General features: G+C 42.0%; 1 protein-coding gene across 2 annotated transcripts; it reads left to right on the top strand.

The window, feature by feature from the left end:
* The first annotated feature begins 1,369 nt into the window (after positions 1 to 1,369).
* Positions 1,370 to 2,800, top strand: LOC147442569 (uncharacterized). Of its 2 annotated transcripts, XM_086529685.1 has the most exons (3): positions 1,370 to 1,788; positions 1,885 to 2,183; positions 2,373 to 2,800. In XM_086529685.1, the coding sequence occupies exons 1-3, from the start codon at positions 1,409 to 1,411 to the stop codon at positions 2,375 to 2,377; spliced, it is 684 nt and encodes a 227-aa protein (XP_086385811.1). In that variant the 5' UTR covers positions 1,370 to 1,408; the 3' UTR covers positions 2,378 to 2,800. The 2 variants fall into 2 exon arrangements, with proteins under 2 accessions (XP_086385811.1, XP_086385810.1); XM_086529684.1 differs by lacking the exon at positions 2,373 to 2,800 and having other exon boundaries at positions 1,885 to 2,329.
* Positions 2,801 to 19,024: the final 16,224 nt, after the last annotated feature.

Genomic DNA, 19,024 nt, shown 5'->3' with positions numbered 1-19,024 from the left:
GGAGTTGTTTGTTAGTCGATGGAGCTGATCAGGAGACAAGCGAGGGTAGGAGCTGCATGTTGGTGCAACATGGAAGTGAACCGAAGTGGGGGGCCTTCATCGTTATCACCAACGGGGCCTTGATAAGGAGGGGTGTGTGCATCCGAGGCGGCTATGTGTATGCGCAGGAACTGGGGCACAGGAACATACGACAAAGGATGGGCTATACTTTTTTGAAGCTATTGGGAGAGAATCTTCAAGGTAAATTAATGGGTAAGTGTAGAATGGACCGAGTAGCCTACTAGGTAGGTCCACCAAATTTTGCAAGTGGGGTTTATTAGATGGTATCTGGCCAGATCCTTTGAGTTTTGAGGTGAAAGAGGCACATGTCTGCGACATGGAGCAGGGAAAGTGGAAGGACACAACACATATATTTCTCTCTCTCTCTCTCTCTCTCTCTCTCTCTCTCTCTCTCTGTCTCTCTCTTGTTGCATAGACTATAGGCTATAGGTCACACTTTGTCCATCTGTCTCTCACTGGTTGTGCGTAGGCAGGAGGAGAGACATTCTCTCTCTCAAAGCTGCTAGTTGGATATTACTTGACCGTCTTATGATTCTTATGAGTGTCTAGGGAATGAAATAGTTTAATTGTGAGAGGGAGTATAAATTTATTGATGATACTCTTGGCAACTTCTCCCTACCCATTTTAGTTAACTAGCAGCCTAGCAGGCCTCGTGATTTTATCACTTGTTAACCTAAAGAAACAACTTAATCACGTTAATTTGAAATCCCTGTCGAGAAGGCCCCTCAAAATGAACCATGAATGAAAGTAAGTAAGGAATGAATGAAAGTAAGCAAGGATTGAGAGAGAGAGAGAGAGAGTCCAAAGGAAGAAAGCACGAAGCACGCCTTGAAAAATTTTCAAAGACCAAAAGAGATCGAGATAAGATCTAAAAGACCCACACAAACCCAAAGAGAGAAATCATGAGCAACTTTGAACCATGAATGAAAGTAAGCAAGGATTCTGAGAGACTCCAAAGGAAAAAAGCACGAAGCAAGCCTTGAAAATTTTTCAAAGACCAAAAGAGACCGAGATAAGATCTAAAAGACCAACAACCCCTTCGCTTTTGAAAAGCATACAATGGAGTGGACTTGGGGGGCTAGGTGGGCACAGGATTGAATTCAACGTCTTTTTTGTAATGTGATTTTTCTCTAACAATTTTTTCCTCCGACGGCACGGTCCCACACAAAACCAAATTCAACATTTTACATTGATTATTGAGGCCAGGTGAGACCCCAACGACTAAAAAAGTCTTTTTTATTAATTAATTATTGAAACTATGTGCAAATATATATCAAGGCCCGTGGTGAAAGGGAAGTAAGATAGCATACTGATTATTGCATGAAATATTGTTGTGCATGTAGCAAGAATGACTAGTGCAGGTGCGATTTGGGCGGCAACAAGCACAGCCCTCTCGGCGTGCTTCTACCTCTTGGACTTCGGCACCACTCTGAGCGCCCTTAGAACCTACTACTACTATGAGTACCAGTGCCCTCATGTCTCGCTCACCTCCACCCTTCTGCGCGACCGCATCTGTCAAGCCATCCGATCCGGCCACTCCCTCCATAGCTCTTATATTCAGTTCTGGGTGTGCCTCTCCTTCTTGGGCGTGGCTCATCTCACCTACGGCTTCATCTTCTGGGTCACTCTTGACGCCCGCCACCACCCCCTTCGCTTGGCTTATTTCATGCCCCTCATCCACCTCTACCGCCTCCTCAAGGTGCTCTACAACACTTTAAGCTGCGAAGGGTATCTCTCTCTCTCTCTCTCTCTCCGCGCGCGCGCACGCACACACACACACACACACGCCCCTTTCTTATATAAGATTTTCTTCCGTGCTTCCAGAGTCAAGGAACTGCAAGCGTCTCAGAAAGAGCCAAGCAGCTTGTATAATGCCCTGAGCGCATCTTTAGAGACAGCCCCTCAATTTGTCCTTCAATTCGTTATTGCCATGAAACTTGGGCAGTCCGTGGAAAACTCTTCGAATCGGAGTATGCAAGCACAAAGGATTCCAACAAATTTAATACTCTCTCTTGCGGCATCGCTGGCGTCCGGTAGTTACACTGCAAGCACGGCCGTCTTGTTTCTCATAGAGAACGAAGTCATACCTTTGTCTAAGAGAGCTTGCCTTGGTATTCTCGTAGGTAAGATTTTGCCTTTTGATTTTCCCTATCAAAGACTTTAAGTCTTCGTCTTACATAACTAAGACAGACTCAGACTCAGAGAATTAATTGGTCTAAAGCTTCTTTTGCATGAGGTGAAGTTTTTCAAATCTCTTTTTTTTAAAAATCCACCATGCACATAACATTTTTTTTTCTTTTCCATCAAAGCAGAGTAGATTATATTATACGAAAGAGGAAGCAAAAATTACAACTGATCCAGAACCGAGTAAGATGACCATGACGGGAGACTCTCCCTCTCCCATATTACATACCAGCGACATCCTTGACATAAGTACATACATCAGAAATAGCCTAAACAACCCCATATGCCTGCAGTGACTCGATCTGATTAGATAGCTTTTCCATAAAGCAATCTCTAATGCACGTAACTTTTTCAAATCTTTTTTTCCCTTTTTCTTATTGTTTTAGCTCCACTCTCATCCAAAATAGCAGCCCCTAAAGACCATGCATTTAGTATGAGTGATAAAATATTGAACTTTAGAAGCCCCCAACGACCATGCATTTAATAGGAGTGATAAAAGATTGCGCTTTGAAGTTTGTACTTTAGGTTTTTGCCAAGTAATTTATAAAGTGAGAAGGTAAAAAGATACCTAGGGCACTTACTTTTTAGTAGCAAGAGAAGATACGAAAGTTAAAAAAAAGTGGAAGACAAGATAAACAAAAAAAAATAGTGTTCCAACATCTCTCTCTCTCATACGTGTAGTGCACATATTGCTCTCTCTCTCTCTCTCTCTCTCTCTCTCTCTCTCTCTCTCTCTCTCTCTCTCTCTCTCTCGCGTCCTCTCTCGTCCTGCATCCTCTGAGGCATTGAGGATAGGTGCTCTCTCTCTCTCTCTCTCTCTCTCTCTCTCTCTCTCTCTCTCTAAACAGAGGCCCTCTAAGTCTGAGCATGACAAAGAAGAGGAGATGGGGCAAGGGCCTACTCAGGGAGACGGAGAAGATATGGTGACGAGCATGGGAGGAAAGGGAGAGGATATGGCAGCAATCATGGGCACGAACGGGAGGAGAGAGAAAGGAGGGAGGGAGAAATAGGTGCATGCGGTCTAATATGCTTTTTTATTAAAGGGGGTCTAACGATGAAGTGAATAGCAGGTCTAATCTTTTGCCTACTGGTGGCTTTTGCCTACTGGTGGCTATACTAAAAACTTATTAATAAGTCTGTATAAATATCATATTAGTGGTTTGAGGGCATTACAATGCAAGAGATTGAGAGTAGATGAACCCCCATGCGCACACACAGAGAGAAAAATTATGAGAGAGAGAGAGAGAGATCAGATACAAAAGAGAGAGAGAGTGTGTGTGTGTGAGAGAGAAAACCTCGAAAATCCTTCAATGTTGCATAACAAAAGGCACCCGAGAGAGAGAGAGAGAGAGAGAGAGAGAGAGAGAGAGAGAATGCAAAGTAAACATCATAGAGAGATACAAAGAGAGGGTCATGTAGAGAGAGAAAGATAGGGAGAGAGAGATTCATTCGTGAAATCGTGTATATGTGTGTGTGTGTGTGTGTGAGAGAGAGAGAGAGAGAGAGAGAGAGAGAGAGAGATAATCTTGTGTCTCTTTAAAATCTCTTTCTCTCTCTCTCTTTAAAATCTCTCTCTCTCTCTCTCTCTCTCTCTCTCTCTTTACCCATTTCATTCATTTTTTTAAACATACTATGATTTTTTTAAATAACATGCATAGACAGGGACATTGGGCTATTATTACACACACTTGTGCAATATAGCACATATAATAACCTAGGTAGAGACAATGGACTATCTTGACACATTACTTGGCTACATATCACATATAGTAGCATGTACACAACTCTATAACACCCAATGGGTAGCTATTCATAAGAGTGAGATGTTTAACTTGAGAGTTATTCATTGTAAGAATGAGACATGTTTACCTGAGATTCATCAAGAAAGTGAATGGGATGCTCTTGATAATGTTTTCTTCCAAATCATTTCCGACAAATATCTTGGCTAACTTTTTTCAAGGTGCAACATGTTCACAATAGTAACCTCATTATCTGAAATGTGTGTGATTCTATGCTATGTGCTCTGTGTGGTTGTGTGCTATGTGATACATAGCACAATGGACATGTGTAAGGAGGTACTGAATGGTGAAGGCTATATAGAACATAATATAAGCCTGTTAAATAGGTATCATGCTGCTTCATAGGGCATGGCATTGTAAATGGTTTCATGTAGTTCCGGAGATAAATAATATGTCTTTGAGGTAGCATCTACCAAAGGCATGTCAAACTTGATTGCCCGAACAAGATGAGAGTACAGGTTAGTAACTCCCCTATCATCAAGTAGAGTGTAGTGAATTGGGTCCCCCTCTTGCTATTGATAATAACACCCTGTGACAACATAAGTGTTTTTATCACATTTGTTTTTCCACTTATCTCTTAAGATGCAATCTGTCATCCATTTCTCTTTGTACATCTCAAAAGAAAGAACTCTACACCTTCTGCATTGATTGCAAAGTTATCACCTTCAATGAGATACTTACTCAGCATATCTTGGGATCCCTCAAACATTGCAGCTTCATCTTCTCGTACCTCAGTCTCTTCTGGTACCTCAGAGAGTGGTTTCAATGCATTATGTGTCCACTTGCCTGCATATGATTTGCTGGAACAAGTCCTCCAATCGCCCTTCATGCAAGCATCACAAAAACAAGAAGGCCGCCTGGTCCTTTATTGAGTAGGATCATGACGACAAAAGCCTGAAATGCAATGGAGTGATCGAGATCCTGGTACTCTCTCACAACCCCATAGATTAGACCTATCCACTTATGTCTCTTTTACTAGCCAAAATTTCATGTTTATAGTAGGACCTGCTTTAGTGGATTGTGCATAAGAGCTACATGCAGCATTGGACATTGTTCTCGTAAAAAATGCAACCACGTCTGCAGCTTGCCTAAGAACAACTCCATTACTCTTGAGTTGTTCATGTGTAAGGGCTCTCTTTATCACAGCGCCAGCGCCATCATGCTCCCCCTTGCCATGGCCAGAGCCAAAAAAATTCCATGTCATCTCTGTACCTGTTAGTTGGTAATATCTAGCAATAAAGTAAAATGGCCTTGCAACCTTGAATTGCGAGGTTGCACCATCTGACCACACCCAGTGGTTCTTGAAATTCAGCCCCTGGTCTTTAAGCCACTGATCACAAAGAAGAAAACAATGTTGGACAAATAGCGTATCGTTGCCTATCATCGGAGATGTAGAAATGCATATGCTTGATAATACTGTCATCTTCGTTGTCACGCATGTACGTTATGTGAACAAGGATGGTGCATTGATCTGTATGCCAATGCATGGATTGTACTTCATTTTGATCTTTGAACGAGTAATTTTCAGCAAAGTCTACTACAGATATAATGGTATCTGAAGGAAACACCTTCAAACATTCTCTGTATTGATGTGCTTGCTATCTGTAAGTGAAATTGAACTCGATGAAGATTCTGATGTCGTCTTTTATCCTCCCTGTCAGCTCACTTAAATCCACCTGTTTGAGTGACAACATCTTTCTATTACTTAGGCCATGCTTAGTTTGAACTGTAATGTCCTCGAAGACTTGCAGTGGAACTGTCTTTGTCATCTCTGCACGTTCTCATGGACAAAGGCTGAGCTTTTCCACACCACAGTTTTTGCATTGGCCCATCAAGCAGGTGTGTTTATGGAAAATATCCCCCTCAACCTTTGTACATACGCATGATTTCCACAACTTTGTAATCCCTGAAAACGAGTGCTCAACAGCAAGACATTCTGCATTCACCCCATCTGATTTGTAAACATTGCATTTACATGTACATGACCTCCCATGAAAACCAAAAGCAGATGAGCGCATAACATTAAACGCATCTTTGAGATACGTCAGTTTGTCATGATAAACACAACAGCAAGTATTTTGATCTTTCAACTTTCGCACGAACCAAGGCTTCAGCTTCTCAAAGGACCTTTGCCCAATTGTCACATGTGGGTGGCTATCTTTAAACTTCAAGTAATACTGTGTCTGCTTGAAAAAAAAAATGCATTAGAATTACATTTTGCTATATATCACACATAATAGCATAGCTACAGATGCATTGGTATAAATACATATAGCTATGCTACATAGCATAGATAATAGCATAGATAGATAACTCAGCTTTCATTACATGCTCAATTTTGCTATATAACACATAATAGCATAGGTAGGGATTTTTAGCTGTTATTACACACACATCAAACACGTCTGCTATATAGCACACATAGTGCTCTTATATTATAACACAGTTCTTCTACATAACACACAAAAGAGGATAGATAGGGATATTGTGTTATTATTACACATATCACACTCTGCATAGCACACATAATAGCATATACCTTGGAGAATCCCGTGAGCACGGAGCTGCCGTTGCACTTCACTTTGGAGAGATGGATTGCCCATGGCTTGTTGAAGCCTAGAAACAAGATAATTAACAAGCATTGAAGCATCATTAGTAGCTTGCTCATGAGCAAAATCAAAGTTATCAACATTAATTTCACTCTCTTTAATATTGTCAGCCATTCTAACAATTTTTAGGTGTAAACTTTTTAGGTGTACTTTGGCACTTCAAGCCCTAGTTGCTACTCCTCTTTACCCCTTTAGAAAAAGCACTCAAGCTACTGTACCCGCGGCTCGAATACCATTAATTGCAAGGAATAGAAGAGAGGGTCTTTCGACACCAAAACAGCACCGGCTCCTGTCAAGCTTCTAATAGCTCAATAGTGGTTAAGCCGTAGGCAAGCCCCGTAGGACTCCACTATTAAGACCATAGCTCTCGACGGTGATGCCCCGTTAACTGCACAAAGGCAGGCGCACTGCAAGGCTGAAAAATCCCTATTCTACTTACTCACAGGCAATTAATCATACCAACCATTTGTAGCTAGCTTGAGGACCTCCCTTCTTGAGCAAGAAAAGAGAAACCTTGAGCTCTGATACCAATGTAACATTTAATGGCCTAAAATCTTATGTGTAGCGGAATTTAGCATGAACATAGTGGGCATTTCATTAGAATAGATTCCTAATGAGAATTACAAGAGTGCTTGGGTGGAGAGAGCAACAAAAAGCATAACACCTAGTTAGATAGCATTGACAATACTTTCAAAAGAGAGAGCAATTAAGCTATTGACAACAGTTGAGGACCGGATTTGCATGGAGCCGGTCCCCCCTCCAAAAGGCTTTGTATTATGGTTTCTCCCATTAAGAGAGACATTGTACAATACAATTCTTTGTGTTCCTTCAAGACTAGCTAGTGCAATGAAGATGGAAGCTTCATACACCAAGCAAAACACTTAATCAAACACAACTTGAATTATCCCCGTTCTCAGACCCAAGACCTCACACACCTTCGAAGATGGTGAGAGCTAGCAGGGTATGAGAGTAGATTGAGAGGAAAAAGAAGTATCTTACGAGAAAGAAGTACATCTCCTCACATAATCACTCATATTAGCATAGCTTAGCTTAGTAATTAGCTTGGTAGAGAAGATGAGCATGCATTGAAGCTTGGCTCTTGGTTGGATTTGCATCCACATGCCAAGAGAGTGTTGATGTAGGCTTCTATCTCACAAGCTTGGAGTAGGTGATGAGCTCTCCATTAAAGCTTGGGAGGAGATAGAGTATTTTTCCCTTCACACATGGTCAAGTGTGAGAGTGTGAGAGTGAATGCCAAGCAAAAATCAGCCCCCCCTCTCTCTTGGGCGAGCCCTAGCTGCTAAGTTAGGCTGGCTTTTTCCTCATTGGACCTCCCCAGGTCAAGCCAATAGGAATTAAGCAGCATAAGTGATAGCCTTCTGACATGTGTCCCCCTTTCCCCTTTTGTGAGAGCTTTAGATAATTAAATAATTAAACTAAACTCTCATTGGACCCCTTTGCCTCCTGGCCAATAGGAATCAGGCAAGCCATGGGGCTTCTGAATGCTCATTGGACCCCTTGGGAGACTGCCCAATAGTCTTCTAGGACACTTAATTCTTATTGGTTTCTTTTATTAAATGTTTTTAAATTAATTAAACTAGATTTACTCTAGCTTAATTCTCATTGGTCCACTTCTAGGGTCTTCCAATAGGAATTGGGCACACCTTGTGGGCATCTGGCCTAGGGAGCTGACATGTGTCCCTCATTCCCTTTGTGTAAAGGGAGCCTGTGTGTGTGTGTGTGGCTTTCTCTCTCATCCCCTAGCTTTGGGGCTCGCCCCCTCCCATGTAGGGATGCAGAAAGACTTTTTGGGCACACACTAAGCATCCAATTTTCCCTAAGGTTGACCTTTGGACACAACCTTTGAATTTTGGAACCTTAGCATTTTGGAAGTCTTAATGGGCTGAACCTTAGGGTCTTTTTAGCCCATTGTTTCACATGGCTCTTTTGCAGATGGCCCCCCCTTTGGATCCCTATTTTCCCTCCTTTGGATCCCTACTGTGGCCGGTCTGCTAACTTAACCAATATTCTAGCTTTTTCTCCCTTGGCACTTCCCCACATTAAATGATCAGTTTAATATGAGAAAATCATTTAGGAGAATTAGATATTGATTATTATGACATTACCTCTCTCTTGAAATCATAGTCGTCCTCGACTATGGTGTAGAGAAGTTAAAGCATATGCATGAGTCCTTTTCTTAGCGGGTAGAGGATCCCTATGTTACCCTACGACATCATTCCATAATGGATGACTAGTCCATTTGGTGCTTGAGAGCCTGAGGCTGCCGCAAGCATGTCTGCACATTAGTCCTATCAGTCTTCCATAGTAGAGTGACAAGCTCTACTTGGTGTTCGGGAGACGTCGTCTCCGCAAACTTGATCTAAGCATGCATACTACTTCATTTTTGTGCACAAATAAAGAAAAAGAGAGTCTTATAAGACAAAAATTTTTGTTCATTTTTAACATTTTGTACATTTGCTTACTCTTGGGAAGCATTGTAAGCATTGACAAGGTTTAGGTTATCCTTTAATTGTATGCCTTGCATCCATCTAGCATCTTCAAAAGGATAATTCTTAAACTTAATAAGATATCGTCGGATAGTCTTACCGCTTCTTAATACCTTGTCTTCATGTCGGAGAATGGACTCGGGCTGCAGCACCTCCTCGTGGTCCTCGATCTCCGGTGGGTCTTCAATAGTTGGTTCTTGAGGTGGCTCTCCTTTGTAAGGCTTTAAGAGGCTCACATGAAAAGCATTGTGTATGAGCCAATGATTGGGCAACTTAAGTTGATAGGCCATCTCATTGATTGGCCTAAGAATCTGGAAGGGACCATAGTACCTTTTTGCTAGTTTAGCATAGTACTTTTGGTGGCCCGTAGGATTCTTGCCCGTCGTGTGCCTTAATCGAGCCTTAGGAAACTTTAACAAGACCCAATCGTTTTCTTTAAAGGCTTGGGCTCTTCTGTGCTTGTCAGCAGCAGCCTTTTGCCTTTGCTGTGAGATAGAGATAGCCTCCTTAATCTTTTGGAAAGATTCTTGTAGATCTCGGCTATACTCATCTGCAGCGAAGATCTTCCCATGTACCTTAAGTAGCAAGGGACTTTTTGATCTTCCCTCAATTACCTCGAAAGGTGCTTTTCCTGTAGAAGTATGTACAGTGTTATTGTAAGCATACTCTACTAAGGGTAAGTACTTCTCCCATTGGGATCTTTGATCTACTTCCGTTACATAGGCTTTTAGTAGATCGAGAATAGTTAGGTTAGCTATTTCACTTTGGCCATCAGTTTGTGGATGATAGGCCGAAGAGAAGTTTAGCCTTGTTCCTAAATTCTCAAAGAGACCCTTCCAGAAATTACTGGTCATTCTAGGATCTCTATCCGACACTATGGACATTGGCAAGCCATGGTACTTGAAAATTTGCGAAATGAAGAGGGTTGCCATTTGATGGGCTTTGATAGTCTTTTTGACAGGTATAAAATGAGCTTGTTTACTGAACCTGTCTACTATCGTCCATATTCCCGTATTCCCATGGATAGACTTAGGCAATCCAAAGATAAAATCCATGGATATGCTCTCCAAGGTGAATTAGGGATTGGCAAGGGTTGAAGCAATCCAAGTTGCTTCCCTCTATCAAATTTTGTCTTTTGACATACCACACATTTGGAAACATACTCATGTATGTTCACTTTCATGGTAGGCCAATAGAAATATGTTTCAATTCCCTTTAGGGTAGACTGAATCCCTCTATGCCCCGCATATGGGGGAGCATGAGATTCATACATTACTTTCTCACGTAGTGAGTTAGTAACGCATAGTCTATTGCCATAGAGAAGATAACCATCTTGTAAAGTAAATGGTTCTTCTTTCTTCCCTAATGCAAGGGCTGAAATCACATCTCTAAAATCGGGATCAATAGCATACTCATCTATCATTAAAGATAGATCATTGTGAGTTGCTATGGAAACCGCATTCACTCTCGGTCGTCTTGAGAGTGCATCGGCTACTTGATTATGCTTGCCAGCAATGTGAGCAATATGAAAATGAAATTGCGAAAGGAAATTTGCCCACCTCATTTGTTTGTCGGAGAGCTTGGTCTGCGTCATGAAGTACTTAAGACTTTGGTGATCCGTTCGCAGAATGAAAGGAGTCCCCAATAAATAGTGCTTCCATGAGTCTAAGGCATGTAGAACTGCAAGGAGTTCTTTTTCGTATATGCCTAGAGCTTGCTCAACAAGGTCGAGCCTTCGACTCTCATAGCCTATGGCGTGCCCTTCTTGGAGCAAAACAGCCCCAAGGCAATCACCACAAGCATCACATTGGACCTCAAATGGTTTTGAGAGATCCGGTAGTGTAAGCACAGGTTGAGAGATAAGCTTTTCTTTAAGCTTTTCGAAAGCATTGTTCTCCTTAGCAGACCACGTATACCTAACATTTTTCTTTGTCAGGTCATGTAATGGTCCCGCAATCTGTGAGAACTTTTCTATGAAGCGTCTATAGTATGCACACATACCTATAAAGCTTCTTAGTTCATGAAGATTCCTTGGTTTAGGCCATCCTTTTATTACCTCTAACTTGGATGGATCCATTTGGATTCCATCTTGAGAGATAATGTGACCTAAATATTGAATCTCTTGCAAGAAAAATTCACTTTTCTTTCGATTAACATAAAGTTTATTCTCTCTTAAAACTTGAAATATTACCTGGAGGTGTTGCTTGTGTTCCTCTAATGAATTAGAGTAGATGATAATATCATCGAAGAACACTCCAGTGAAGGTTCGATGAGGTCTGAACAGCTTCTCCATCAAGCGATTAAATGTGGCTGGTGCATTAGTCAAGCCAAAAGGCATGACAATGTATTCGTAAAGACCAAATGTAGTACGAAATGCGGTCTTTACAATGTCTTGATCAACTATCCTTATTTGATGATAGCCACTTTTTAGGTCAATCCTACTGAAGTAGGTCGATCCTTGTAGCTTATCAAATAGGTCTTCTACCCGTGGAACGAGAAACCTATTCTTGATAGTGATCCTATTTAGTGCTCTATAGTCGACACACATACGATATGTGCCGTCTTTCTTTTGCACTAATAGCACAGGTGAGCAAAATGGAGATGAGCTAGGCCTAACCATGCCCTTCTCAATTAACTCATGCACTTGCCGCATAATCTCCTCTTGTTGAGCTTGAGAAACTCTATAAGGAGATTTGTTAGGCGGTGAACTTCCTGGAAGAAGTTCAATTGCATGGTCGTCATTACCTCGTTTAGGAGGTAGCTCACAAGGGATGTCGTCAATAAAGACATCTTGAAACCCCTTGAGAAAATTGGATAACTCTAATTCCTTTTGGTTGCTTTTATTTTCTTTTGCTAAAGCATTAGGTTCATTTTGAGAATCTTTAACAAAAATCATGTACACGGAAATAGAGCTCTTTATTGACTTGTTGAAAGCTGGTGTATGTACAATGGGGATGGTGTTACCCATCTCCCTAGCATCTATATACATGTCCTTTTCCCTGAACTTAAAGGAGATTCTCCTTTTAGGAAATTTAACATGGGCAGCCAGACGATCAAACCATGGTGCCCCTAGGATTACATCCTCATGCTTGAGAGGAGAGATAAAGAAATCCTCTTTGTCCACATAGCCTTGGACATGAAGCCTCAATTTCCCGATTAAGGGAGTGACTGAAGCTTCTTGCCCCTTGAAGGCACTGTCTGCGGGTAGGATATCTCCCATCTCGTAGGATTGTATGCCTAGCTTGGTGGCTAACTCCATAGATATGAAATTGTGAGTAGAACCAGGGTCAAAGAGAATAAAAGCATCATGTTCCCTTACCTTTCCCCAAGCATGGCATAGAGGAGATCCTTTGTGGTGAGTTTGGTGAATCTCCTCCTCTTGGATTTCAACCAAAGAAGCTCTAGGAGGATCTTGGCGGTTGTTCTTTTGGGGACAAGCGCGGTACGCATGCCCTTGTTCGCCGCACTTGAAACACCGGTTATCTTTACGATAACGCTCAAGCTCTTCAGGAGAGAGTTTATTCTTTCCTTTGTAAACTCCCTTCTCTTTAGCTTTGTTGGAATTGCCCTTAGGAGACTTTTGGACATTGTCCTTCCCCTTAGGCTCATTGGTACCTTTGTTTTCCGGGGGCTTATTATTTCTTTTACCCCCGTTTGGAAATTGATTCGCGAGGCCACCATAGTATGGTGTATTACCGCCGATATGGTACGTGGCCTTTGGGAGTTGACATACTCCGCCATTTCTTCGGTTAAGCCCGCACAAAATTGTTGCTTTTGCTCTCCAAAATCCAACTTTTTGAAGACAGTGGCTTTGAGTTGTAGGTCCCAAAACTTGTCTACATATTTGTGGATGGATTCATTGGGAGAGAGCTTTAAGCTTCGCCATTCGGTGAGTACTTTGTCTTTGGCATCGGTGGCCAAAAACTGCTTCATAATGGAAGCTCTTAAAGCCTTCCATGTTCGTGGAGCTTCACCGTTGGCTCGTAGGCTAGACCACCATTGTCTGGCGGACTTTTGAAAGTGCATAGCTACATGGCGTAGCTTAGAGGACTCCGTGAAGCCCTCATCTCCAAACGCCGCATCGAATTGCTGGATAAAGGCCAAAACTTTGTCTGTAGCACCGAAGGTGCCATCATAGGTAAGGAAAGAGATGCTCTTCCCTCCCTCTTTGAATTTCTTCAGCTTGGACGACCTCTTCCATGCGGCATAGGATTTTCTATGGCCTCTTCTTTTTGATGGTTCAAAAGTTGCACCATCACTTTCTTCAGAAGATGAAGAATTTGAAGAAGGTGGAGAAGAGGGTGACCTCTTTCTCGCCTTTTTCTTGTCTTGATCTTTGTCGTCTTCACCATAGCTTTCATAAGAGGAAGAGGATGAAGAAGATGGAGAAGAGGGTGTCCTCTTTCTCGCCTTTTTCTTCTCTTGCTTTTTATCATCCCTCTTTGAATTATGACGTGGAGAAGAGTGTGATGGTCTTCTCCGCTTTGGTGGTGATGGAGAGCGTTTAGCCCGCCGTCTTCGTGGAGCCATCTCCGCCGAGGTGGCGGGAGACTCGCTTCTTTCTCGTTCCTTCGGTGGAGGCTCTTGAGTTCTCCTTTGGGAAGGAGATGCATCATCAAGAAGTAAGTTCTTGAGCCCTTCATATGGATTTTCTTCTTCTTCCCGAATCGGAGAGAGACCTCTTTTGGTAGTCTCACAAGGAGGCTTCCTAGGTGTTCTCTCGTCATGGTGATGACCTTGGAGAATCCCGTGAGCACGGAGCTGCCGTTGCACTTCACTTTGGAGAGATGGATTGCCCATGGCTTGTTGAAGCCTAGAAACAAGATAATTAACAAGCATTGAAGCATCATTAGTAGCTTGCTCATGAGCAAAATCAAAGTTATCAACATTAATTTCACTCTCTTTAATATTGTCAGCCATTCTAACAATTTTTAGGTGTAAACTTTTTAGGTGTACTTTGGCACTTCAAGCCCTAGTTGCTACTCCTCTTTACCCCTTTAGAAAAAGCACTCAAGCTACTGTACCCGCGGCTCGAATACCATTAATTGCAAGGAATAGAAGAGAGGGTCTTTCGACACCAAAACAGCACCGGCTCCTGTCAAGCTTCTAATAGCTCAATAGTGGTTAAGCCGTAGGCAAGCCCCGTAGGACTCCACTATTAAGACCATAGCTCTCGATCCTGATGCCCCGTTAACTGCACAAAGGCAGGCGCACTGCAAGGCTGAAAAATCCCTATTCTACTTACTCACAGGCAATTAATCATACCAACCATTTGTAGCTAGCTTGAGGACCTCCCTTCTTGAGCAAGAAAAGAGAAACCTTGAGCTCTGATACCAATGTAACATTTAATGGCCTAAAATCTTATGTGTAGCGGAATTTAGCATGAACATAGTGGGCATTTCATTAGAATAGATTCCTAATGAGAATTACAAGAGTGCTTGGGTGGAGAGAGCAACAAAAAGCATAACACCTAGTTAGATAGCATCGACAATACTTTCAAAAGAGAGAGCAATTAAGCTATTGACAACAGTTGAGGACCGGATTTGCATGGAGCCGGTCCCCCCTCCAAAAGGCTTTGTATTATGGTTTCTCCCATTAAGAGAGACATTGTACAATACAATTCTTTGTGTTCCTTCAAGACTAGCTAGTGCAATGAAGATGGAAGCTTCATACACCAAGCAAAACACTTAATCAAACACAACTTGAATTATCCCCGTTCTCAGACCCAAGACCTCACACACCTTCGAAGATGGTGAGAGCTAGCAGGGTATGAGAGTAGATTGAGAGGAAAAAGAAGTATCTTACGAGAAAGAAGTACATCTCCTCACATAATCACTCATATTAGCATAGCTTAGCTTAGTAATTAGCTTGGTAGAGAAGATGAGCATGCATTGAAGCTTGGCTCTTGGTTGGATTTGCATCCACATGCCAAGAGAGTGTTGATGTAGGCTTCTATCTCACAAGCTTGGAGTAGGTGATGAGCTCTCCATTAAAGCTTGGGAGGAGATAGAGTATTTTTCCCTTCACACATGGTCAAGTGTGAGAGTGTGAGAGTGAATGCCAAGCAAAAATCAGCCCCCCCTCTCTCTTGGGCGAGCCCTAGCTGCTAAGTTAGGCTGGCTTTTTCCTCATTGGACCTCCCCAGGTCAAGCCAATAGGAATTAAGCAGCATAAGTGATAGCCTTCTGACATGTGTCCCCCTTTCCCCTTTTGTGAGAGCTTTAGATAATTAAATAATTAAACTAAACTCTCATTGGACCCCTTTGCCTCCTGGCCAATAGGAATCAGGCAAGCCATGGGGCTTCTGAATGCTCATTGGACCCCTTGGGAGACTGCCCAATAGTCTTCTAGGACACTTAATTCTTATTGGTTTCTTTTATTAAATGTTTTTAAATTAATTAAACTAGATTTACTCTAGCTTAATTCTCATTGGTCCACTTCTAGGGTCTTCCAATAGGAATTGGGCACACCTTGTGGGCATCTGGCCTAGGGAGCTGACATGTGTCCCTCATTCCCTTTGTGTAAAGGGAGCCTGTGTGTGTGTGTGTGGCTTTCTCTCTCATCCCCTAGCTTTGGGGCTCGCCCCCTCCCATGTAGGGATGCAAAAAGACTTTTTGGGCACACACTAAGCATCCAATTTTCCCTAAGGTTGACCTTTGGACACAACCTTTGAATTTTGGAACCTTAGCATTTTGGAAGTCTTAATGGGCTGAACCTTAGGGTCTTTTTAGCCCATTGTTTCACATGGCTCTTTTGCAGATGGCCCCCCCTTTGGATCCCTATTTTCCCTCCTTTGGATCCCTACTGTGGCCGGTCTGCTAACTTAACCAATATTCTAGCTTTTTCTCCCTTGGCACTTCCCCACATTAAATGATCAGTTTAATATGAGAAAATCATTTAGGAGAATTAGATATTGATTATTATGACATTACCTCTCTCTTGAAATCATAGTCGTCCTCGACTATGGTGTAGAGAAGTTAAAGCATATGCATGAGTCCTTTTCTTAGCGGGTAGAGGATCCCTATGTTACCCTACGACATCATTCCATAATGGATGACTAGTCCATTTGGTGCTTGAGAGCCTGAGGCTGCCGCAAGCATGTCTGCACATTAGTCCTATCAGTCTTCCATAGTAGAGTGACAAGCTCTACTTGGTGTTCGGGAGACGTCGTCTCCGCAAACTTGATCTAAGCATGCATACTACTTCATTTTTGTGCACAAATAAAGAAAAAGAGAGTCTTATAAGACAAAAATTTTTGTTCATTTTTAACATTTTGTACATTTGCTTACTCTTGGGAAGCATTGTAAGCATTGACAAGGTTTAGGTTATCCTTTAATTGTATGCCTTGCATCCATCTAGCATCTTCAAAAGGATAATTCTTAAACTTAATAAGATATCGTCGGATAGTCTTACCGCTTCTTAATACCTTGTCTTCATGTCGGAGAATGGACTCGGGCTGCAGCACCTCCTCGTGGTCCTCGATCTCCGGTGGGTCTTCAATAGTTGGTTCTTGAGGTGGCTCTCCTTTGTAAGGCTTTAAGAGGCTCACATGAAAAGCATTGTGTATGAGCCAATGATTGGGCAACTTAAGTTGATAGGCCATCTCATTGATTGGCCTAAGAATCTGGAAGGGACCATAGTACCTTTTTGCTAGTTTAGCATAGTACTTTTGGTGGCCCGTAGGATTCTTGCCCGTCGTGTGCCTTAATCGAGCCTTAGGAAACTTTAACAAGACCCAATCGTTTTCTTTAAAGGCTTGGGCTCTTCTGTGCTTGTCAGCAGCAGCCTTTTGCCTTTGCTGTGAGATAGAGATAGCCTCCTTAATCTTTTGGAAAGATTCTTGTAGATCTCGGCTATACTCATCTGCAGCGAAGATCTTCCCATGTACCTTAAGTAGCAAGGGACTTTTTGATCTTCCCTCAATTACCTCGAAAGGTGCTTTTCCTGTAGAAGTATGTACAGTGTTATTGTAAGCATACTCTACTAAGGGTAAGTACTTCTCCCATTGGGATCTTTGATCTACTTCCGTTACATAGGCTTTTAGTAGATCGAGAATAGTTAGGTTAGCTATTTCACTTTGGCCATCAGTTTGTGGATGATAGGCCGAAGAGAAGTTTAGCCTTGTTCCTAAATTCTCAAAGAGACCCTTCCAGAAATTACTGGTCATTCTAGGATCTCTATCCGACACTATGGACATTGGCAAGCCATGGTACTTGAAAATTTGCGAAATGAAGAGGGTTGCCATTTGATGGGCTTTGATAGTCTTTTTGACAGGTATAAAATGAGCTTGTTTACTGAACCTGTCTACTATCGTCCATATTCCCGTATTCCCATGGATAGACTTAGGCAATCCAAAGATAAAATCCATGGATATGCTCTCCCAAGGTGAATTAGGGATTGGCAAGGGTTGAAGCAATCCAAGTTGCTTCCCTCTATCAAATTTTGTCTTTTGACATACCACACATTTGGAAACATACTCATGTATGTTCACTTTCATGGTAGGCCAATAGAAATATGTTTCAATTCCCTTTAGGGTAGACTGAATCCCTCTATGCCCCGCATATGGGGGAGCATGAGATTCATACATTACTTTCTCACGTAGTGAGTTAGTAACGCATAGTCTATTGCCATAGAGAAGATAACCATCTTGTAAAGTAAATGGTTCTTCTTTCTTCCCTAATGCAAGGGCTGAAATCACATCTCTAAAATCGGGATCAATAGCATACTCATCTATCATTAAAGATAGATCATTGTGAGTTGCTATGGAAACCGCATTCACTCTCGGTCGTCTTGAGAGTGCATCGGCTACTTGATTATGCTTGCCAGCAATGTGAGCAATATGAAAATGAAATTGCGAAAGGAAATTTGCCCACCTCATTTGTTTGTCGGAGAGCTTGGTCTGCGTCATGAAGTACTTAAGACTTTGGTGATCCGTTCGCAGAATGAAAGGAGTCCCCAATAAATAGTGCTTCCATGAGTCTAAGGCATGTAGAACTGCAAGGAGTTCTTTTTCGTATATGCCTAGAGCTTGCTCAACAAGGTCGAGCCTTCGACTCTCATAGCCTATGGCGTGCCCTTCTTGGAGCAAAACAGCCCCAAGGCAATCACCACAAGCATCACATTGGACCTCAAATGGTTTTGAGAGATCCGGTAGTGTAAGCACAGGTTGAGAGATAAGCTTTTCTTTAAGCTTTTCGAAAGCATTGTTCTCCTTAGCAGACCACGTATACCTAACATTTTTCTTTGTCAGGTCATGTAATGGTCCCGCAATTTGTGAGAAATTTTCTATGAAGCGTCTATAGTATGCACACATACCTATAAAGCTTCTTAGTTCATGAAGATTCCTTGGTTTAGGCCATCCTTTTATTACCTCTAACTTGGATGGATCCATTTGGATTCCATCTTGAGAGATAATGTGACCTAAATATTGAATCTCTTGCAAGAAAAATTCACTTTTCTTTCGATTAACATAAAGTTTATTCTCTCTTAAAACTTGAAATATTACCTGGAGGTGTTGCTTGTGTTCCTCTAATGAATTAGAGTAGATGATAATATCATCGAAGAACACTCCAGTGAAGGTTCGATGAGGTCTGAACAGCTTCTCCATCAAGCGATTAAATGTGGCTGGTGCATTAGTCAAGCCAAAAGGCATGACAATGTATTCGTAAAGACCAAATGTAGTACGAAATGCGGTCTTTACAATGTCTTGATCAACTATCCTTATTTGATGATAGCCACTTTTTAGGTCAATCCTACTGAAGTAGGTCGATCCTTGTAGCTTATCAAATAGGTCTTCTACCCGTGGAACGAGAAACCTATTCTTGATAGTGATCCTATTTAGTGCTCTATAGTCGACACACATACG

The sequence above is a fragment of the Adiantum capillus-veneris genome, chromosome 14 (assembly GCF_014529385.1).
Source record: "Adiantum capillus-veneris isolate H3 chromosome 14, ASM1452938v2, whole genome shotgun sequence".
NCBI classification, from domain to species: domain Eukaryota; kingdom Viridiplantae; phylum Streptophyta; class Polypodiopsida; order Polypodiales; family Pteridaceae; genus Adiantum; species Adiantum capillus-veneris.
This window is presented reverse-complemented; position numbering and strand designations above follow the sequence as displayed.